This window comes from Camelus bactrianus, chromosome 4 (genome assembly GCF_048773025.1).
Source record: "Camelus bactrianus isolate YW-2024 breed Bactrian camel chromosome 4, ASM4877302v1, whole genome shotgun sequence".
Taxonomy (NCBI): Eukaryota; Metazoa; Chordata; class Mammalia; order Artiodactyla; family Camelidae; genus Camelus; species Camelus bactrianus.
The window spans coordinates 34,948,664-34,970,340 of NC_133542.1; the positions used below are offsets into that span (position 1 = coordinate 34,948,664).

The following is a 21,677-nucleotide window of genomic DNA, read 5'->3' on the forward strand; positions in this document are numbered from 1 at the left end:
TAATAGAACTCCCATCAATGTTTGTTTCTTTTTTTTAACATAAAGGCAATATTTAATTAAAGTAAGGTGAACAGGCTGGTTTTTTGTTTGCTTTTTGGGTTTTTTTGGTGGGACATTGTGTTAACCAACAGGCATACATTAGAAATATCCAGTTGTCCATTTCATCAGTTCTTTTACTGAGTCACCCTGGACAGATAAAGAAGAATGATATATGCACACACACATTTTTAAAAAAATTTCCACTGTAAAAGCTGTAGGGCAAAATGGGTTATTAAGAAGTTTGAATATTGTGTGCTTATTTACAAAGTAAACATGGGACATTTATAACATGGCTCTTTTTATCTCTGTGTTTAGATATAGCAACTTTTGACAAACAATTCAGAATATTTTTGCCCTAAGGCATATAAATGGATTAACAAAGAAAAATAAGGTAGTAGAATTATATGTTTTTGACTTTAATGATTTGCTTTTTAAGCTGGAAAGTTAAGGCACATTAACCATATGTGGTGAGTAATAATGATTCTTGCCTGGAGTATCTTAGGATCCTTCTTTGCAATATCAGAAAAAAAAGGAAAGGCTTCTGCTTTTTTCTGTAAGCTACAAGAAAAGGATTACAAGTGAGTGAAACCCACATTGTAGTAAGTCTCACTGTAATAATATGGAGATAATTTGGTGTTAGAAAATGGGCTCTTGCCTGTTTGTTCAGAGCAGGTTGCATCTTGCACTGGGTGGGAAGAATGCTGATGGAGTAGCTTTTTGCTGTTGATGCCCTCTTTCAAGAAGCACAGGAGTGAAAAATATGATTAGGCTTACATGGTCATCTTTGAGCAAGTTCAGCTGCTGTTTTTGACCCTCATTCATTCATCAACTCTTGCAATAACTGAGTGCCTCTTAGGAGCCTTTAGTGGTACTTGAGGAAATATTCACAGATCCAAGCCCTCATGAGATTGAGAGGGAGTGTGAAACACAATTGCCCAGTAACAGCATGTGCTGTAATGAAAGGCTAGAGTGAAGGGACCTTCTTGTATTCCTTCTGATGGAGCTCCAGCTGCTGCCGCCACTGAGGGAGGTGGAGGCATTGAATACTTTGCTTCCTTCTTTTCTCCCTTCCTCAACCCTTCTTCCCATTCATGAATTCCAGCCTTCCCCTCCCAGCGCCAAAATGTGAACCTCGGTTCCCTAAGACTTGAACTCTTATAGGATGCATCCCCAACTGCAGCACTTCTGGTTGACATTCCAGAGGCTTCTACCTATCCCTTCCTACTCCCTCTCTTTCCCTTTCCCTGCCTCCCTGCTCCCAGGGTTCCCTGAGTGTGTTCAGGCTTACTTAAGTTTGAAGAGTGGGAGAAATTGAGTAGAAGCTGTGCTTTTGTTACAGGGTTCAGGACTGAGGTGGATGTAACTACCCCTCCCACCTATAGTTAGAATATAGTTTCTAGAAGCATCCTTATAAGGAGAGGTGGCTTACAAAAATCCTGTTGAAATTTAATATGAGTGTGTGCTGAGTCTACAAAACAATTCAAATGGAAATGATAATCTTTAAGTGTTTTGTCTTTCAACCCATGAATGTGGTATGTCTTGATTTATTTGGGTCTTTATTTAATATTGCTCAGTAAGCTTTATATTTCTCCCTATGAGGTTGTAAGTTTCTTTGTCAGATATATTTTGAGATTATTGATACTTCTTATTTGTCAAATACATTTTGTACATATTTTTAAAATTATATTTTAAATTTAGTTTGTTGATCATATATGCAAAGTCTCCCCTCAAAAAAAAAAAGATAGTTTAGTTCTTTTGTCCCCGAGACCCATCATTTGAAATGATAATTGTATCTGTCATGGTCTATTAAGATATTTTATTTATTTATATACATACCCCTTTCAACTTAGCAACCCTACTCCTAGGACTTTATCCAACAGAAATAAAAAGCCATTGTTTTTAAGGATATGTGTCCATGATGTTTACTGCAGCATTGTTTGTGAGGACAAAAAAATGGAAATAGAGTGAATACCCATGAATATGGAAATGATTGAATACATTAGGTGCTAGCCACACAAAGGAATATTATGTAGCCATTAAATGGAAACCAATGAGAGCTAGTCCAGTAAATATGGAGTGATTTTCATAACGTATTTATTGAGAGAGAAAAAGAAGAGGAGGAAAAGTATCTTTTATGATCCATTTTTTTATAAAAATCACACCCCAGTATATATGTATATATATACATAATCATGTGTGTCTAGTGGTAAGAATTTAGAGAAAAATGTGTACATGGGTAAAATATGTAAATGTTATAGTTGCTAGCATGGAGGAGGGTGGGATGCTGTGGCTGGTGGAGGAGGTGGGAAGTGTAGCTTAAGCGTATCACTATTTTTATGGGCTTTTATGGGCTGGGCTGGACATCTCACTTAAATAATAATATTGTTTTAATGGAAAGAATGTGTTCCAAAAAGCTGAAACACAGGGTTCTGTATTAATGGAGACTGGTGACATAATTACCAAACACTAACTGATTATTCAAATCATATTGATATTTTAGTGAAATGGGCAATTTGTGTTTCTCTTAAAAGCAGTCCAGTTTTCACTTATGTTTTCAGAAAAATAGCTTCATTTCCTCAGCAAAGTCCAGCAAGCAGCAGGGTGGGCAGGCAGGGAGCGTGCACACACACGCGCGCATGCACACAGAGACTTACGTGCACACATACACACGCATACACACGTGCAAGCGTGCGTGCCCACACACAGTCTGCAGGGTGGAGCCATCACTGGATCGCAGGCTTTCTGAGGAATTGTTTCCATCACAGCGAGGTAAACCTTTGAGTGAAGAGACTCAGAGAAGATTTCCTTCCCTTACCACAATTTTTAAGGAAATGAGAGTGAGGACCAGAGAAGTGAGATGACTTGGCTGAGGTCACATGGTTACTTAGAAGCCAAGTAAGGAACCTGGACCCCAAAGTCTCATGGATTCCAAGTCCCAATTTATAAAGTAGACGCAGCCCACACCCTCTAGACGACCCCCCCTGCCCTGTGTGTTTCCAGGTAGAAATTGTTTAGAGTGAGGAAACAACCTATTGAATTTAAGATGATAAAAGGATATAGTGCCTGGCAGGCAGGCAGCTAATAATATGGCTAAACATAGATACCAAGAAATTGTCACCTATCTGCCCATACCCGGTTTTTGGTCCTTGATATAAATGAGTAGTCTTGCTGGTTTGTTGTGAAATGATTATGCTCAGTCAGTAAGTGGAGAATGGAGAGTATTGCATGCAGGCCTGTGAGCTTTGGATTTCAAGTAGCACTGTAAAACCCTTACTGATTTGTAGTTAATAAATAGTTATTGTGCAATGGCGCATTCGAGCGATTTTGGTAAAAAGTGCACTTGAAAGAAAATCCTCCTAACTGTTTTCAGCAGATGCACTTTATCACATACACAAAGATAAATGTGCTCAAAGGGCGTGAGAACATCCCCGGGCTGAATAATTATTCTGCTTATCCTTTCCCAGCTGCTTAGTGAACTGTGTTATTCAAATGGCTGATGGTGATTTCCAGATTACGTTTTGGCAAAATGCTGGTTCCTCTTTATCAAGGATTTTAGGTTGTTGTTTATTGAAAAGTCATTTTGCAGCATGAGGCATATCTCACTGTAATCCCTCCCCCTTTATGGAATAAATGTTCAGGAACATTAATTAGTTGCCAATTATGTGATAGGCACTGTTTTAGAAGCTGGGAATTCATAGAAATAAGATAGGAATTCACAATTAGTGGGCAGGACAGAAATGCTAAAAAAATTTTTTTTGAAGGTGGAAAATTATATGCAAAGGACTTCCAGGAGTGTGGGGGGTTGGTATTACTACCGGCTTCTCAGAGGAGGAGACTGTGAGTTGGGGCCTTGCAGAATGCATAGGAGTTCTCAGGTCCTGTGCTAGGAGGGGTGTTGGGAGGAGAGGGCTCTGTGGCAAAGAGAAGCATGAAGTCCTGGGAATGTCTCAAGCCTGGCCAGTCTAAGGAAGGACGAGTATGCCTGGAAGGAGGGTATGTGGTGGGAGAGCCAAGGGCACATGGAAATCAGGCTTGAGAAGTGGGTAGGGGAAGATCTTAAAAGGTTTTGTTTACCATTTCGAGGAGTTTGCTTGTCCCATGAAGGATGGGTACCCACCTAATGATGGGAGTGTTGCGGCCAGGCGTGCTTCTTACAAGACTGACTCTGGCGACAGATGAGGTGCTACTAGGGTCAGGGAGCCTGGAGGGGAAACACCGATTCCTTCACTACCCAGAGGATAGGCTAATTTCTGTTTGTGTGTTCTTAATTGTTCTTAAGAAAAAGCATACACAGTCAGTAAAAAAAGTTTTGGGAGCTTGGACATGAAGGATATTCCAAAATGGGCTACTAGGGCTCATATGATCAGAAGGAATATGAAATGTTTGAGTTAGAAGGCTTTGAAATTTTAATATTTAAAAAAATATGTACTTAGAAACTGGGGATTCATTTCTTGGAATTGGTCCCTTTTCTAGATTTATAATATTGTTTATCCTTGTAGGTCATACTCTCTGGAATCATAGGATTAACAACTTGGAAACGGCCTATGATACTCCTGGTATGTACTGATCTTACAAATTGTTACCCTCTGTAAGATGTGCTATCTATGAAGTCTGTTGAAATAGACCATTGAAGAAATACTAAAGCTTCCTTGTTCACTAAAAAAAAGAAGTTAACGGTGGACAGTGTTCGAAGTCAGATGTTCTCATAACAGTAAAAGTAAGATGATAATTTTTGATTCACTTTAAGCTTCTGGTATAATCAATGCTATATGTGTGTTTCTAGTTCCAGGATTAGGTCTATTGTAAACATTTTACAAAAGCAGAGCAAAGCAAAACAAAACAAAAAACATTTTCCTATGGTTATTTTAAGTATATACGAATGTGGAGGGAATAATATAATGAACTCCCTGTACCATCCAGCTTCAACAGTTACCAACTCTTAGCCAATCTTGTCCAGTTAGATTGGACACCCATTACCTCCTACCCACCATATTCTTTTTTCCTCTACATTCTTTCAAAGCAAATCTCAGATTAAATCATGAATGTGTAATTTTTTTATTGTTACAATGCTTTGGTTGGACAATCTCAGAATTTCCTTGCTTAGATTTTCTATATTCTCTCTTTATCATACCTATATTATATTTTCATGGTAGTAGAGACATATATTGGTGACTTTAGCCTTTTTTTTAGTTATTGAGGTAAAGTTCATATAATATAAAATTAAACATTTTAAAGTGGACAATTCAATGGATTTAGTACATCCCAGAGTTCACCCTTTGTGTGTATTTCTTTGTCCTTTTGATTCAGGGAATACTATAAGAAATAGACAATTGCCAACGGAATAGTCAGCTTTCAAGGGTGACGTAGAGGACCTAGGAAATTTGATTTGAAGTATGCTTAAAATTTTTTTCTGTATAATATCTCTTCTTATGATTTTTTCCCCATATATTTTGAAATAGAGTTAAATAATATTCTGAAATCATTCTGTATATATAAGTTAACAGTTCATCTTAAATAGACCACTGTTTGCTAGGTGATGGCTAATACATACAAAACTAGTTAAAGTCTTAAATACAAGAGGAAGCACATTTTAGAATATAGTCAGAATAATGGAGCCCAATACTGTGTTGATGGTCTTGAAAAACTAAAGAGTTTTCAGACCCACAAAACAACATAGGCAACATTTTACAAGCCCATTAATTATTACAATTGGTGAAACTCCATTAGTATTTCTGGAAGGAGTAAATTATTGGTACAGCATTTTGAAATGCTAGAGAGCAGGATAGGAGAAAATGTGGCTTTGGATGAATTTTATGACCTGTGTTACAAGTGCCTGGGGTCCATTTGGTAACAACTTTCTAGGTTTGTGGTCTCTGCAGAAAAATTTTTGATGGTGTTCAGCATTTATACTATTTGGTTATAGGAGTCATCTTTGCACTGTCTTTTTCCATTGGGTCAGTATTGAAATGCACAGTAATACGAACCTCAGGTATCTGAATGAAATTAAAATTAGAAGACTCTCTAATGCTATTTATACTTTAAAATTTCCAAATGGTGAAGAGAATATGAGTGCTTGTTCTAATGAACTGTGCTGTATACCAGAAACTAACATAACATTGTAAATCAACTATACCTAAAGAAAGAAAAAAAAAAAGAGGGAGGAGGGTATAGCTCAGTGGTAGAGCATGTCGTGTGCCTAGGTTCAATCCTCAGTACCTCTGTTTAAAAAAATAAATAATAAACCCCAGATTACCTCCCCCTATTAAAAAAAAGTAAAAAAAAAATTATGTTTGAGAAAGAAAAAAGTCTACCTTTTAAGACTTTTTTTCTTTAACATTGTTTTCTTTTGGAAAGGTTCCTTATAAATTTATGTGAGCTTTAAATGAAAATGACTTTAATAAAAATACATTTTTCATCTTTCTTGATAAGTATATGTACTTTGTCACAAAGTTGTAACCAGTTTGTACACACCATGTTGTGCTCTGCTTTTTCTGTTAAATGTTGAATTAAGTTCATGTCAGTAGATATTATGTTCCCCTGTATGAGGAGTCCACATGCCCATCACTTAAAATTGCTAAGTAGCACTTTGTCATATTTCTGTATTACCGTCACTTATAAGCCTGTTGGACATTAGAGCTTCTATATTTTGACTGTTACGAAGGATATATTTAGAAGGGCATGTAGTGATCATTTTGAAGTGCTAATTAACATCAACTTATAAAGAAGATAAGTTAATTGTGATAGGAATTGTGCAAGGGAAAACATTCTGAGTATATCAATAGGTCATTTGAGCTTCAGTCAGTATCCTAAAGGAAAAAAACGGTCCGCGGGAGTCTCAGTAGTATAGCACTATAACCTGTGCCAAGTGCTTTTGTTATGTTAAAAAGTGACAGGAAAGACTCCAGTGCACCAGTGAGACACTCTGGGTTGAGTCCTAGCTCTTCCGAGGAAGAGCTGTCACTCTGCGAGTGCCTTAGCGTTTCTGAGTCTAGTTGTCTTTTGTGAACAGAGACGATAATCTAGTGACTCCACGGGGTGGCCCTAGCACCCCTGCCCCCCACCCTCAGTGGATACTCTACCTTTTTTTTTTTTTCCCCATCGCCATCCCCCTTCCCAAGTTTAGGGAATGTGCCATGGGATGATTTGGGTGGGAGGCTGTGTTCCCTTAGAGAAGCCAGAAGCGCCCTCTGTGTTTTCACAGACCTGGGCTGGGCTGGTCAGAGTGGCAGCCCTACCCACCTTCACGTCGCATCCTCCACCCACTGGGGCACCTTCTCACTCTGCCCAGCCCGGCAGTCCTTGACAAACCAAGACCTTCTTCCCCTAGCTCTTTGCTGGGCTGCCTCCTTCCCTACTGGGTCTCAGCGCAACAGTCATTCCCCAAGGGAGAGCTCCCCTGACCACCCTGATTGCAGTGGCCCCTCGTCCCTGCCCCTCCCCGGGTTCCGGCACTGAATACCCGCTTCTCGGTCTGTCAGTGGCCTGGGTGCTTTCCATTGACTGCTCCCCGCCTGTGTCCCTGGTACTTGGTCAGTCTGTGAGGACAGGGGTCTCTCCCCAGGACCACTGTGCTTAAGACACACTTACTTTTGAACAGTGGAGTTAATTTGGCAACCAATAAGAAATTTACGTCCTGGGCAAGTTCTCAAACCTTCTCTTCAACTTTTGTCTTAAATTTTTCACACTTGTTTTTGTTCTCTCGTATTTATATTTACCCCCTTTTAGCTTCTGGGTGGTTAGGGAGTATTTTGGTGGTGGAGTTTGGGAGGGGATGTTTGGTCTTTTCAGGGACTTTCGAGAGGCAAGCTGTTCTCATTTTGAGTCGTTGGGTGCCCATGGGTCTAGGACACTTGAACACTTCCTTTTGAGAGCCATTTACATTTGTGCTCCCTCTTTGTGATTGTTTCGGTGATTACATCAGGTTTATATGGTTTTGAACAAAGAAGGGTCAGTTTGACCTAGTTCCTTCAAGCTCAAGTTTTCACGGAAACTCAGAGTTGGAAGCTTTCATTCACTGGGTCCTCTTCCTTATAGTGATAAAATACTCAGGTGTCCAGAACAAAAATAATAATGTTGAGAAATAAATTGTGGATGTTTGTGGCTATTTTTGGCTACAGCAGGGATTAAGGTAGGGGGTGTGTGTGTGTGCATGCACTTGTGTGTGTGTTTGTGTGTGGGTATGTGTGTAGTATTTGGTCAAAAAATACTTGTTACTTTCCATCAAGAGCCAACATTTTCCATTTTAAGTGAATGTTCGTATTTCTTCTAGATATCATTCCTTTTTCATTCTAACAGAGTGTTTTAGATGTGTTTAGAAATCAGACTCAGTGCCAGGAATGACCTCAAAGATTGCCTTGCCTAGGCACCTCCGTTAGAAAATGGAATTGTCTGGATAAGGTGTTTTTCTTTGGTGGCACATTTGGTAAGAATTGCCGCTATGAAAGCCCAGCCGGGCGTTCTGCCTACAAGTTTGGCTGCTTATGAGGTGGTAATTTGAGCTATTGTTCTTTTTATTCATCTTGTCAGTTTGGGACAGATTGGATGAATATGACCTTCAAACTGAAAAGTGGACAGCTTTATTTTTTAGCACCGAGAGTGAAAGTTCTTCCCTTTGATATTCTGGGGTCACATATGTGGTTTATTCTCAACTGAGGGTCCTGTTGATTTGAACCCTAGGCCAAGAATAGAAGAGGTAAATGAATTGACTGTCTTTAGAAAATGATCCATCCAGTTTCTCTTCTGACTTCAAGATTATAGTATTTAGGGTAAAGCCTCATTAGCCAAAGAGACTCAAAAATGGTGTCAGCAAGATACACAGACATTTTATTCCTTCTCAACTAACAGTCAGGTAGGCTAGGCTGGCAAAGTGGTTCTGCTCCATGAAGCCATTTGGGGTTCCTGGTTCTTTCCACCTTAATGTGCCTGGAGGGGAGGGTTTTGGAACATCCAGACACTGTCAAAAGAGACTGAGGAATTATTAGCCTTACCAGATAGTCGGAAATACCTAGATGCAGGTTAGATGGTGGTCCTTTCATTCCTGATGAGCAGGAGGGGGCAGGATAATGCCCATTTTGGGAATCTGCACATTTATCAAGGGAGCCCTGAAGCTCTGGCTGGTGCAGTCTGGTATATTTCATGGTTGTCAGTAGTTTGGAGTGAACTCCCTGGTTTGAGAGTTCAAGGAACCTGCATTTCAATGCCCACACGTTACCACTAATTATCAGATGATCTTGGGGAAATCTCTTGATTTCTACGTCTATGAAATGAGGGGCTTAGAGCAGAACAATCTTTTTAAGAGCCCTTCTAACTCTCATATTATAGGTTTCCAGAATTCTCTTTAGTTACCTGGATGGTGTTTAAACTTTAGATGAGCATTTTCAGCAGGCCATTATAAGCTCCCCATGTATAAACTGAAATATTATGATTATTTCACTCTTGTTTTTTTAAGGAATAAAAATGGAGGGCTGTCCTCACTCTTCAGAATTATTAATAATACTCTTTTGCACATATATAATGCATGAGAATTTATCAGTTTCTTTCATATACCTTTCTTGTGTGATTTATATGGCAGGTATTTTATAGATTTATTTTACAGATAAGGGACCAGGGACCCAGAAGTTAATTGGCTTGTCCAGATCACAAACAGATGAACTATTACTAGAAAGAAGCTAGGAACTTTGACTCCTAGTCCATTGCTTGTTTCATTGTACCACTCCATCACTTCCTCCACTGGCAAATTGGTAGGTACTTCTCTGTGGTCAACGATGGTGTGTGTGTGTGTGTGTGTGTATAAAGTAATTTAGTTACTTTCTTATTTATGACTGTCCAATTTTTTTCCAGTTCTAAAATGGCAGAAGCTTCAGGAATGTTGTCCTTGATTTAAAAGAGCCAGAGGCAGAAATGAACAAGGTGATGGAAGGTCCAGTTTTGAGTCTTGGTTCTGTCACTTTCAATCAGTGAGTGGCCAAGGAAATTATCTACTCAGTTTCCTCATTTGTACAATAGGAAAGGACCCATCCCTCAGGACTGTAGTGAGGAACAAAAGAAACAAACACATTAAAACTGTAAAATGTAAAATGGGATCTAGGGCGAGGCAAGCGCATTATATTTTATTTTTCGTCACCCACTGAGAAAACCTCCAAGAGATCTGGTCTCTCAGTTTAGTGTGTCATTAAGGAACCCATGGCAACAAAATATGTGCTTAGACAACATGAAGACACCCTGGGCTGGGTTTGGGCTTATCCGTGACCACAGTGGGTTTAGTCCAGTGACAGTAGAGCTTTCATTTCTCTGCTCTGATCACCTCTCCCAGGAAATGTACATTGGTAAAAACCTAGTGCCCTCAGAAATTGAAAGCAGTTGTGCAACTCCTTTCTGGGTGGAATCAAGGCCTTGCTTTGCAAAATGACCTAAGCCATTTGGGCATGCTCATTATTAGTAGGTTTAGTTTGATAGCAACAGGTAATTGCCAAAGCTTTGAGTTAACCTTCTCGCCAAGTCGGTTGTTACAATGAAACTGAACCCCAGACCAAATTCTGCTATACATGCAAACACGTCGTAGCCAATAGACAAAAAAATGTTCATGCACTCTGTTCTGCAAGCTTACGGATAGAGAGCTGCAATTTTTATTGAGCTAACAGAATGTGTATGAACAATTTTTTACCTCTAGTTTTTGTTGTGCCCACTTGTCTGGAATACCACTGCTGACTCCCTGAAATCCTTCTGATCAAGCAAAGCTAAGTTTACTGGACCTGCTGAAGTAAGGGAGGACACCTCCTTACCAGTCATTCTCAGAAGGAATGAGTCTAAGGATAATTACAGGGCTTTAGGACCCTGGCTGGGTGATTTTAAGGTGAGTCTTGCAAGATAAGAAATTGACTGGGTTTGGGCAGAACCTATAAGATATAGCTTTGGATTGGTGGGCAAATGACGGGCAGGGCCTGGAAGCAAGACTTGATGGTAAGCTGTTAGTTTTGATAAGTTGGTCACAGCCTTACCTTTCGAGGAGCAAGTGTTTCCTGGAGGAAGTAGCTAAGTTATCTTTGCTTGTTTTCAGTATTGTTTACTGTAGGGTCAGAAGCCTATGGCCAGCACCAGAATTAATTAACACAGGGACTGGAAATTATGTTGGTTTTAGTTGTCATCACAAATTTCACAGAGGACCCATTTTTAACGTCCATCATGCTAATTAAGAAAGCTAATAATTTCATCAGTTGGACAACTTATTTCCATTGTCACTCTGCTAATTTAGCAAAGCTGCTTGGATGTTGTTGGGAGACAAAGATACACGCAGCAGCTTCTGGAGTACAGCTTTTTCATAAATGTTGGCTAAGTTTTCTGGAATATGAATTCTTGGTTGTCCTAAGGATGTAGCTTGGACCAGTATGTACATGACATCACACTGTCTGTGCTGAAGTATTTCTCTCTCTCTTTTTTTTTAATTGAAGTATAGTCAGTTTACAACATTGTGTTCACTTCTGGTACATAACATGAAGTTTCAATCATACATATATATATTCATTTTCATGTTCTTTTTCATTGTAGGTTACTACAAGATAATGAATATAGTTCCCTGTGCTATATAGTAGAAAACTTGTTGTTTTGCTATTTTATATATAGTAGTTAGTATCTGCAAACCTCGAACTCCCAGTTTATCCCTTCCCACCCTCTCCCTGCTCTGGTAACCATAGGTTTCTTTTCTGTGTCTGTGCTGAAGTGTTTCTAAGTGCACTTCAGACACACAGTAGTATGTGAGCATCTGTGTTGCTGAAGGGCCTCTGACCATCCTGCATCCAGGCTTTCTGTGCCCCACATACCACAGTGGGCAGTTTCTGAATATGACTGTGAGAAAACTGCATGGACTATGAATGATTTGGGGCAAGAGGAGAGACCCTTTTGAATCAGGGAGCACCTTAAATAGATGTCAGGTGAAAAGTTGTGGAATAATGTGTATGGTACCACGTGTGTTTTTGTTTTTGTTTTTTTTAAACCTAGGGGATCAAACATGTTTTTGTAGGCACATAAAAAATTCCTAAAAAGATACACAAGACACTGTTTACAGTAGGCACCTCTGTTGAGCGCAGAGAATGAGAAGGAGGGAGACTGACTTTTTCCACTTCATGTCTGGAGAGGATGTGTTGTGGGAAGTGGAGGATGTTCTAGTTTCCCTGTTTTGTTTGGGTTCTGGCTGCCGGTGTCTGCATGTCCAAACTCTCTTTTGGGGGTTCGGGTTATCTGGCCTTGCGTGTCTTGATGAGAGGCACGTTCCCGCCTCCAGCTATGGACGCTTCTGAGACCAGATGGCTACACTCTCAGTGCCAGCAGCCAGGGGGTGAGCCCGGGACCTCCACCCACTGACGCTCCCGCCTGGGACTCTGAAGTCGCTGATGCAGAACAGCCGGGGCAGCTTAGAATTCATTAGGCCAGAGAGGCAACCTGTGTCCCAAGGCTGGCAGCCAGGAACCTGGTTTCCCTGTGGCGTGACCTTCAGGGAGGTCCCAGCACCCAGCTTCCCTTGGCTCCTACCTGGGTTTCTGAGCCTGGTTCCTGTAGATTCTGTGAACTCCCTGATAGCCTGGCAGGAAACTCCTTTTCTGCTTATATAGCCTGAGGTTTCTGTTGTTCGTAACATAATCAAGGACCCTGCTGTGGGGCCATGGTTTTTTCCTTCTATGAATGTTACTTCTGTAAGAATTTTTAAAAGACTAGTTCAAAAATAAAGAAATTCATTTAAAATCTTTGATCATTCATGGTTACTCAGTGGAAGGACAAGAAATCCAGTGGGTGCTCAAGTTAGATTGATTCATGGTGAGTGCTCGACTTGGTGGAAGGGGTTGGATGGAGGAGCTGGTGGCAGTGGTGTCAGGGCTGCGGGGGTGGAATTGGGTCCTGCTGGCTCTAACTTCTCAACAAGGATACCAGAGGGTTGCCTTGTAGAGCTCTTTAGGGGACAGAAAAGAATAATTTATAAATGGACATTGTGTATTAGCTGCTATTCTGCACGTTGATGGAAAGAGTGTATACTTGAGTCAGACCTGGATCTGACTGGGGTCCCCTAATAAGTTGTATGATTTAGGGCATAAGAAATTGATCACCTCTCTGAGACTGCTTCCTATTTATTTTATGTCTATGTCTATAGAATGTATTTATATATAATATATATACATGACACTGTATATGTATCAAACATATATGTATATATGGTATATATAAATATATGGATACTATTCTATGTGTATTTCAAACACACCACTGTGACATTGTGACATTCTATAATATCCTAAGTGCCTTATAAGAGGAAAAAAAGCTTTTTTATTTAAGAAAGGGGAAGCTCGTTAGCCTTCTTACTTCTTACTAAAAGTAATAATTGGACCTCTGTGCATTTTTCCCGTCATCCAAACCGGACTACACGCCCCCAAATTAACCGTTTTAATTTCTCTCTGGTTTTGGTACTGCTGGTGGTTGTCTCCATCTTGCTGAAAGTGAGGCGTGTGTAGCTCTTATTCTCCCCCACCTTTCCTTCTATCCTATTTTTTGAAGTTATTTTTATTTCCCCCATTGATGGCTTTATATTTTAAATAGTATTATAAACTTCTACTTCTTAATTCATCAACTTTGGGTAGTATCTTTTGATTCTCTCTTTTATAAGATGAAGAAAGTAGCAGAAATTAGCTCTGCTTCCTTCCCCTTCTGCCTCCTTTTGGTAGTAACACCATTCGTTCCCTCTATATTGTCAATGATTTAACAGTAACATTTGCTCTTTTTTTAAACTTCATTTATTTATGTATTTATTTTACAATATCATATTTTTAAAATTGAAGTATAGTTGATGTATAATATTATATGTTGCAGGTATAGAATATAGTGATTCACAATTTTTAAAGGTTATACTCCATTTATAATTATTATAAAATATTGGCTGTATTCCCCATGCTGTACAGTACATCCTTGTAGCTTATTTTATACCTGATAGTTTGTAACTCTTAATCCTCCCCCTTCATCTTGCCCCTCACACTTCCCTCTCCCTACTGGTAATCACTCATTCTTTCTCTGCATCTGTGGGTCTGTTTCTTTTCTGTTATATTCATTAGTTTGTTGGGTTTGTTTGTTTTTTTTTTTTTAGATTCCACGTGTAAGTGATATCTTGCAGTTTTGTCTTTATTTGACTTATTTCACTTAGCGTAATGCTCTCCAAGTCCATCCATGCTATATACCAGAAACTAATACAACATTTTAAATCAACTGTACTTCAGTTAAAAAGCAAACAACCCATTTAAAACATGGACAGAAGAACTGAACAGGCATTAACATTTGCTCTTGAACTATGTATTATACCATTCAAACTTTGTCTATAGATTTTTTTCTAAAAGAGTGAAAACAATTAATAGCATTTACAGTATTTTCATTATAGGAATATGATTATAATAGGATGTTAGACTTGGATTCTTTTTTCCTTAGTATTTTATTTATTTATTTATTTTATTTTGGCGGGGAGGGGAGGTAATTAGGCTTATTTATTTTTAGAGGAGGTACTGGGGTTTGAACCCAGGACCTTGTGTAGCATGCACTCTACCAGTGAACTGTACCCTCCCCTCACTAGACTTGGATTCTTGATTTCCAGATTCACCTGAGGGCAGAGCACTCCAGATACCAACAGCTCCCACGTTCCGGTGTGTGTTAGTCTATCTAAACAGGACTTGCAAAGCTTCTGGGTGAAAACCAGTTTTGCAACCCTTAGCTGATGTCCTTCCCCCAGCCTATAAAAAGATTAGGGGTTGAAGAGACAGATGTTTGGAGAAAGTTACTGAACTGCCATGGCATTTCAAGTTCCACCTACACATGGGGGAGGGGAGAGGTGCTTAAAGATAAGCACTTGGAGAACCTGATACGGGTCCCTTGGTGGTTGACTGGACTGGTGTCAGACTCATGCCTGGGGAATTTAAAGGGCCAGTGGGAGTGCCCTGTGGCCTGAGAGTTAAAGACTGCAGTTGGGAAATAATTGTACTTTCACAGACCAAGCCCAAGAAGCATACTTCCAGCTGAGTATGGAGGTGGGCCCTGCAAGAGAGAGCAGATGCTGGGTGAGCTTATATCCTGTGCAGGGAGCCCCACGGTGGAGTGGGGAGACCACACAAAGAGAGGCCGGGCCTGCACTGCCGGATGCCCACGTGAAGGGAGCTGCAGGGTCAAAAACAGGTATTTCAAAGGAGCCCATGGAAGCACATTCCAGAGAGTCCCCTGTAGACACTTGCCGAGGCCCATCGTGAACAGTCCGGGGAGCTCTCCCTGCACGTCACCTTGTTTACCCACTTGGCTGTCCCCCGCACCTCCTCCTCTCCAGAATGGCAGGGCTGTGGCTGGCAGACTTCAGGAGGAGAAGTGGACACAGGGAACAGGGCAACAGAGAAGCTCTTATCACTCCCTTGCTTTCCCACTGAGGACTTGGTTGCTCTTTATAGTGAGAAGCCCGATGAGAAAGAAAGAAGCTGAAACTTAAATGCAGTTTCAAGTTGTGACTGGGACACAGGTTTGGGCATATTAATCACTGAAATAGGACTTTCTGTGACTTGAAGTGACTGGAGGACTTTCTGGATCTGATATTGACCAGAGAAGTCATGGGCTCAGCCTCAGATTTCATTCAAGGGGTCAGGAAGAACTAGCTCTATAAAGTGGTCGTGAGTAGCATTGGGGAAAAGAGCAAAGTGTTTTTCGGTTGATGCCCACAAGTCCTGCTTATTCAAGGGATCAGCTGGATCAGCCGCATTTTTTACCATAGCACTGGGAAGAATGATCGATTCTAAAGAGAAGCAAGTGTAACTTCGAGTCACTCAAAGGAGAACAGTTTTGAGGAGCCAAGTCAAATCTATTCTTCTTTCTTATTCTCTATCATTTGCTCAATATCATGTCATAGTTTAGTTTGCTTCAGCTTTGGACCATGGCTATAGTATATAGATTTATGTTTTTCCTGGATTTCTAAATTACTTTTTCTTGTTGACAAAAAGAAGGTACCTAATCTCAGAGATCATCTAGCTGCTTCTTTTTTTTTTAACATGACTTTATGGAGATGTAATTGCCATATATAACATGCACCCATTTCATCTGTACAATTCAGTGGTGGTTAGCATGTTCACATATATGCACAAACATCACCACCGATTGTAGAATATTTTCACGTCATCCCAAAAAGAAACTCTATACCCATTAGAAGTCACTCTTCATTTCTTCTCCATACTCCCAGCCCTAGGAAACCACTAATGCACTGTCTGTCTCTATAAATTTGCCTATTCTGGGTATTTCAAGTAAACAGAATCATATAATATGTGATCCTTTGTAACTGGCTTCCTTCACTTAGCATGTTGTTTTTAGCACAATATTTTTAAGGGTCATCATGTTTGTAGCATATATCAGTACTTATCCCCCTTTTTATTATTGAATAATATTTCATTGTTGGATATACCACATTTTATGTATATATTCGTCAGTTGATAGACATTTCCACTTTTTGTCTATTATGAATAATGCTGCTGTGAGCTTTAATGTTCAGGTTTCTTTGTGGACATGTTTCCATTTCTCTTAGCTATTTGCCTTGGAGTAGAATTGCTGAGTCATATGGTTACTCTGTGTTTAACATTTTGAAGAACTACTTTCCAAAGTGGCTGTGTGATTTTATGCTCCCATCAGCAGTGTATGTGGGTTCCAATTTCTCTACATCTTTGCCAACACTTATTATTATCTATCTTCTTTATGGGTGTGAAATGGTATCTCTTAGTGTTTTTGATTTGACATTGAGCATTTTTCATGTGCTTATTGGCCATTTGCTTGTCTTTGGAGAAATGACTTTTCAGATCCTTTGCCTCACCATACGTCAACATAATAAATTATCATAACCAAGAAAATTATCTAATTTTTAAATTGGATAATTTGTCTTTTAATTATAAGTCCCTTATCAAATATATGATTTGCAACTATTTTCTCATATTTCGTGGCTTTACTTTTTATTCATTGATGGTGTCATTTGAAGCAAAGTTCTTCTCTTTTTGTCTTCTTTTCCCATTCTTAAAAATTGTGGTAACATATACATATTTTTAAATTTACATTTTGAACCATTTACAAGTGTACAGTGCAGTGGCATTAAATACACTCAACACTGCTGTGCAACCATCACTCCTGTTCATTTCCAGAACTTCTTCATCATCCCCAACAGAAACTCTGCTCGCATTCAATCATAACCCCCCGTCCCCCCTGGTAATTACCATTCTACTTTCTGTCTCTGAATTTGACGACTCTAGGTGCCTCACATAAGTGTAATCATACAATACATGTCCTTTTGTATCTGGCTTATTTCACTTAGCATGATGTTTTCAAGGTTCATTCATGCTGTAGGATGCGTCAGTACTTCCTTTTTATGGCTGGATAATATTCTGTCTCATGTATTGATCTTCATCTCTTGATGTGCGGAGCAGCCTGTGAAGTCCAGAGAGGGAAGGACTTGATGGCGGCCGTCTTTGAGGACTCCTGACTCTGGGGGGCTTCTTGAGAGCTGTGATCTTCATTGTTGGCGAATCCCAAGATCTGACTCCCTAACTTGCTGAACCTTGAGGAGCTAACAGTAGTGAAGAAGGGGCTAGAAGCAGGGAAAGAATGAAAACTAGAGAAGTACAGAGGAAAGGAGAAAAGAATAATGGAGTAAGGAAAGTGGAGTCTCAAGAATTATAGATCTGCAGTTTTGTTGCAAACTTTCTGCTGCCTTTCCTATCTTCGGATCCAAATTGACTTCTGCCTTATCCTGAGGGGCGTAGCAGCCCGTGTTCCTGACCCTCTCACCTTGTTCAAAGAGCAAATCTCTGTTGTCACATCATCCTCTGATTATTTCTCTTGAGATTCTCATTAAGATGTTTTCCTCCTGGTCCTTTGCCACCTTCCTGATGAGAGCATGTTAATTAAGGGTGGCAGAACTGCCTGAGTTGTATTGGGGAGTTATGGAGCTGGACACACACGCTGAGGACACCCCCTTCTCTGCTATGCCTGATTGCTTGGGTCATGAGAAAAGTCACTTTCCTGACAAATAAGGGGCGATGTGCTGAAAAGGAGCCCTGGGAGACGGGGGGTCTGCGAGAGAGTAGGGGAGAGGACCCCAGGTAAGGCAGAAGTTCCTCTTACAAGCAAGGAACCTTGAAGGTATCCTGTGATTTGTATATTCTCATCAGGAATTAGCAACTCTTGATTCTAAGTGCTTTTAGCTCACCTCAAAGCTATGTACCAAACTATGAAAATCTGTGACTTACTCTGTCAGGGAGAGGAAGAAGCCTTTCACTCCTGTTGAAAAAGGAATAAGAAAAAAAATTTTCTTAATTAAAATTTTAAAAAAGAAAAGAGAAAAAGGAATTAGAAATAAATGTTATTATTACATGTAAAATATTTTCTTAAAGGAAAATCTGGGACACCCATAATGTGAGTAAATCTGACACTTAAACATCTCTGACAGGAAAGAGAGACAGCTGGTTCTGTTCACAGCAACGGGCCTGTGTTTGGCTCGTTGGCAGGGAGAACCAGTCTGGACGTTGGTAATAAATCTGCCAAGCTTCTGGAAGAAGTTTAAAGGATGTCAAGGGAGTGAAGCCCAGGAGCAGGCTCCCTTGGGAGCTAATGATTAAAGGCGAGCTGGCAAACCAAGTCACTGCATGTGTGAGCTCCCGAAACAGGTTAAGGTAGCAAGAGGCTGGGCTTGGTGAGTGTCTGTGATTTATTATGTTGTGTTGGTTGCCGTGGTGCTGCGTGGTTCATCGGAACATTCGTTTTGCTTAACTAGTTCAGAGAGCTTTTAGTCTGTTACCTTGTCTTCGATTTTTTCCCAGTGTCGTCGTGCTGTGTTCAGATTGTGTTCTCATTGTGTGGTGCTCATGACTCTATGTCTTTGTAGTGCAGTGCGTCTCCAAAACGAATTAAAATTTTAAATGTTAAGAATGAAATAAGTGGTCACGTTCACTGTCACGGGTCGTATGACATTCGTCTCATTAACCAGTACTCATCAGTGGTGTGGAGCTTGGGCTTCGTGTCTCAGAATATAAGTGTTAGAATGTTGGTTAGATTCCTAGCCAGGTCACACAATGTTCTTGTTTCAGTGGGAAAATGTAACCTGAATTCTGAGAGCTGGGTGCTTTGTTCCCCTCACCCGCCACCCTACTCCTGCCTCTGAAACGATGGGACGGGAGTTCCTACCCTCCCCATCTTCGTTCCCGGGAAATGCTGAGTTCCCTCTGGGAGCACAGTGTGGGTAGCAATTCTCATGCAGTTTTTGCCTTTTAAGGCCCTCTGTATACATTCCAGAACGTTAGTAAGAATTGTGATACCTCCATTAGTGTTTATCGTAAGAATCAATTTTCTTTCTTTTGTTCATTGATCAATTCATCTATTCAGTATTATTTAAGACTGCATAAACACACGTTCACTAATCCCATTCACGAGGAAGCAATTCTGTTGTTTTGGCTTTCCTCGTTGCTGTTGTAGGACACAGTTTTCTCAGGACCACCGAGTCAATTTCTGCTTGCCCATTGGCTCTGCCCTCATGACCTGACCCCCTCCCAAAGACCCCACCTCCTAGTACCATCACCTGGGGGTTAGGATTTCAATTTGTGAATTTCAGGGGACACAGACGATTAGATCATAGCAGTGAGTTTTATTTCATTCATGAGTATACTACAATTTGTTCATCCATTCTGCTATTCTTGGACACTTGGGTTGTTTCCAGTTTTGGGTATTATGAACCAGTTGCTTATGAACATTCTTGTACGTGTCTTTTTGTGGACATATGCATTAATGCACGTCCCTGAAAGTGAGCTGCTCAGTCATGGGGTGGTCATGTTTAACCTTGCTAGAAACTGCCAGTAGTTTCCCATGGTGGTTGTACCATTTTCTAATTGCTTCTTAGACTCCTAATCAGTCCTGATTTTAGCCTCACTTTTGTTTCCAAGAAGTATCTGCTGCCACCCATTTCTGAACGTTTGGAGATTCTGACGAATAAATTCTTGTTTGGGCTTTCCTCATTGCTATTGTAGGACTCAGTTTTCTCAGGTCCACTGAGTCAATTTATGTTTGCCCATTGACTTTCTGGCTTCTGAAATTTTGTTGCTGTTTCTCTGTTCTCTCTGTCCTAATGGATTTCTGCATTTAAAATTTTTACTTTCCTGCCATTTTAATGGGTTTTTCAGGAATTAGTAGAACTAAATGTTTATATTCAATTCACCATTTTTCGACTACTTATTTTTCAACTGCTCTACCTTCACACAATTACTGGAACTACTTATTTATTTAAGCATGCATATTTGAGTTTCTGTTGCATCTTGAGCTTGGAGCAGTAGGGAAGTAAGATGCAAAATAAAAGTCCTTAGGCAGTAGGGAAAGGTCAGTCTATTTACAGAATGAAATCTTGTATCAAAAAAGATACTGAACAATACCAAGCTGTGATAGGCCTAATTATTTAATGATGTTATGTGATTATGAAGAACTTTGAGCAGGTAGGAATAGGCAACGTGAAGGTGGTGTTTCTTCCTCATAGCCTCAGGTTCCCAAACATTCTTGTGTTGCATAATTAAGACCTGGAGTGAAGAGGGGTGGGCACAGTTGCAAGGGACCTTTTTAACAGAAGAGAAAAGCTAGTCTCACAGAGGTTATCTAAGTTATTACAGTGGGAAAGCTTGAATTTGGACTAGGTGTCCTGATTCCAAATTCAGGTGCCTTCTACGAAGAGAAACTCGTATTACCTGCAATGATTTCTTTAAAGGCAAGAATGAGGACAACAGAAGAAAATATAAGAAATTCTTCCCCTTTCTGGATAGAGCTGAGTGTGCTGTGTGACTGTGAGGTTCTCCACTAGTAGCATGTTTTATACTCTTCTGTTTGGGGATGTGCTGCCTGGTGATGGTTGGGATGAATATTTGGGTCTTGGAAGTTATACCATTATCACTAGGTTAAAGCCAGAGGGGTCCATTCTGAAGCTATCTGTAAATCCGAAGTGAGTCCCTTTTAACTCCAGTATTTTCTATCCTTGAACCTGATCCAACCTCTGAAAGAGATGTGCTTGGTGTCCTAGTTGGCACCATGTCTGATATATGTTACAAGTGATATACACTTCAGTAATTAGGTGACCATTGGCCAATCAGTTAGGCCAGAGTTTTAAAAATAGTAATAAAAAAAAGCCGAATGCAGGGATAAATTTGGGCAACAGTGCGTGGCGATTTTGTACACAGCCTGTGTGCCTTGGCCCAGGTCCTCATTCTGGGGTTTGCAGCGGGGCATTCTGGTGACGTGACTTTGACTTCTCATTGGCAGCCCCTCCAGGGTAGGACAGAAGCCAAGCCCGCCAGGCAGTGAATCCCTGGGGCCTTCTCTCATCATGTTTGTTGTTCTGACATTTTAGAAGTAGCCCCATTCACTACATGATCTCACACTCCTGTCTTGGCAGCTGGATTTAGGATTTTCTTTCTTAAAAAATATGTATGTTGGATATAATTTATATAAATCCCAGATCGTACGTGTTTAGTTAGCTAAATTGTGACCACTGGATGCACCCAGGTAGCCAGTATCCAAAACAAGATATAGGACATTTTTATCACTCCAGAAAATTTCTTTATCTCTTCCTA

General features: G+C 40.2%; 1 protein-coding gene across 7 annotated transcripts in view; it reads left to right on the forward strand.

Moving 5' to 3' along the window:
• Positions 1-21,677, forward strand: part of ENTREP1 (endosomal transmembrane epsin interactor 1) — an 85,393-nt gene that overhangs the window by 35,055 nt on the left and 28,661 nt on the right. For all 7 annotated transcript variants that reach the window (XR_012506368.1, XM_010952749.3, XM_045515094.2 and 4 more), the window contains one exon: positions 4,539-4,595. Coding sequence is in view for 6 of the 7 variants with exons in the window: in XM_010952749.3 (XP_010951051.1) it covers positions 4,539-4,595 (57 nt within the window). In the remaining variant the exon portion in view is untranslated. The remainder of the gene's footprint in view (positions 1-4,538; positions 4,596-21,677) is intronic.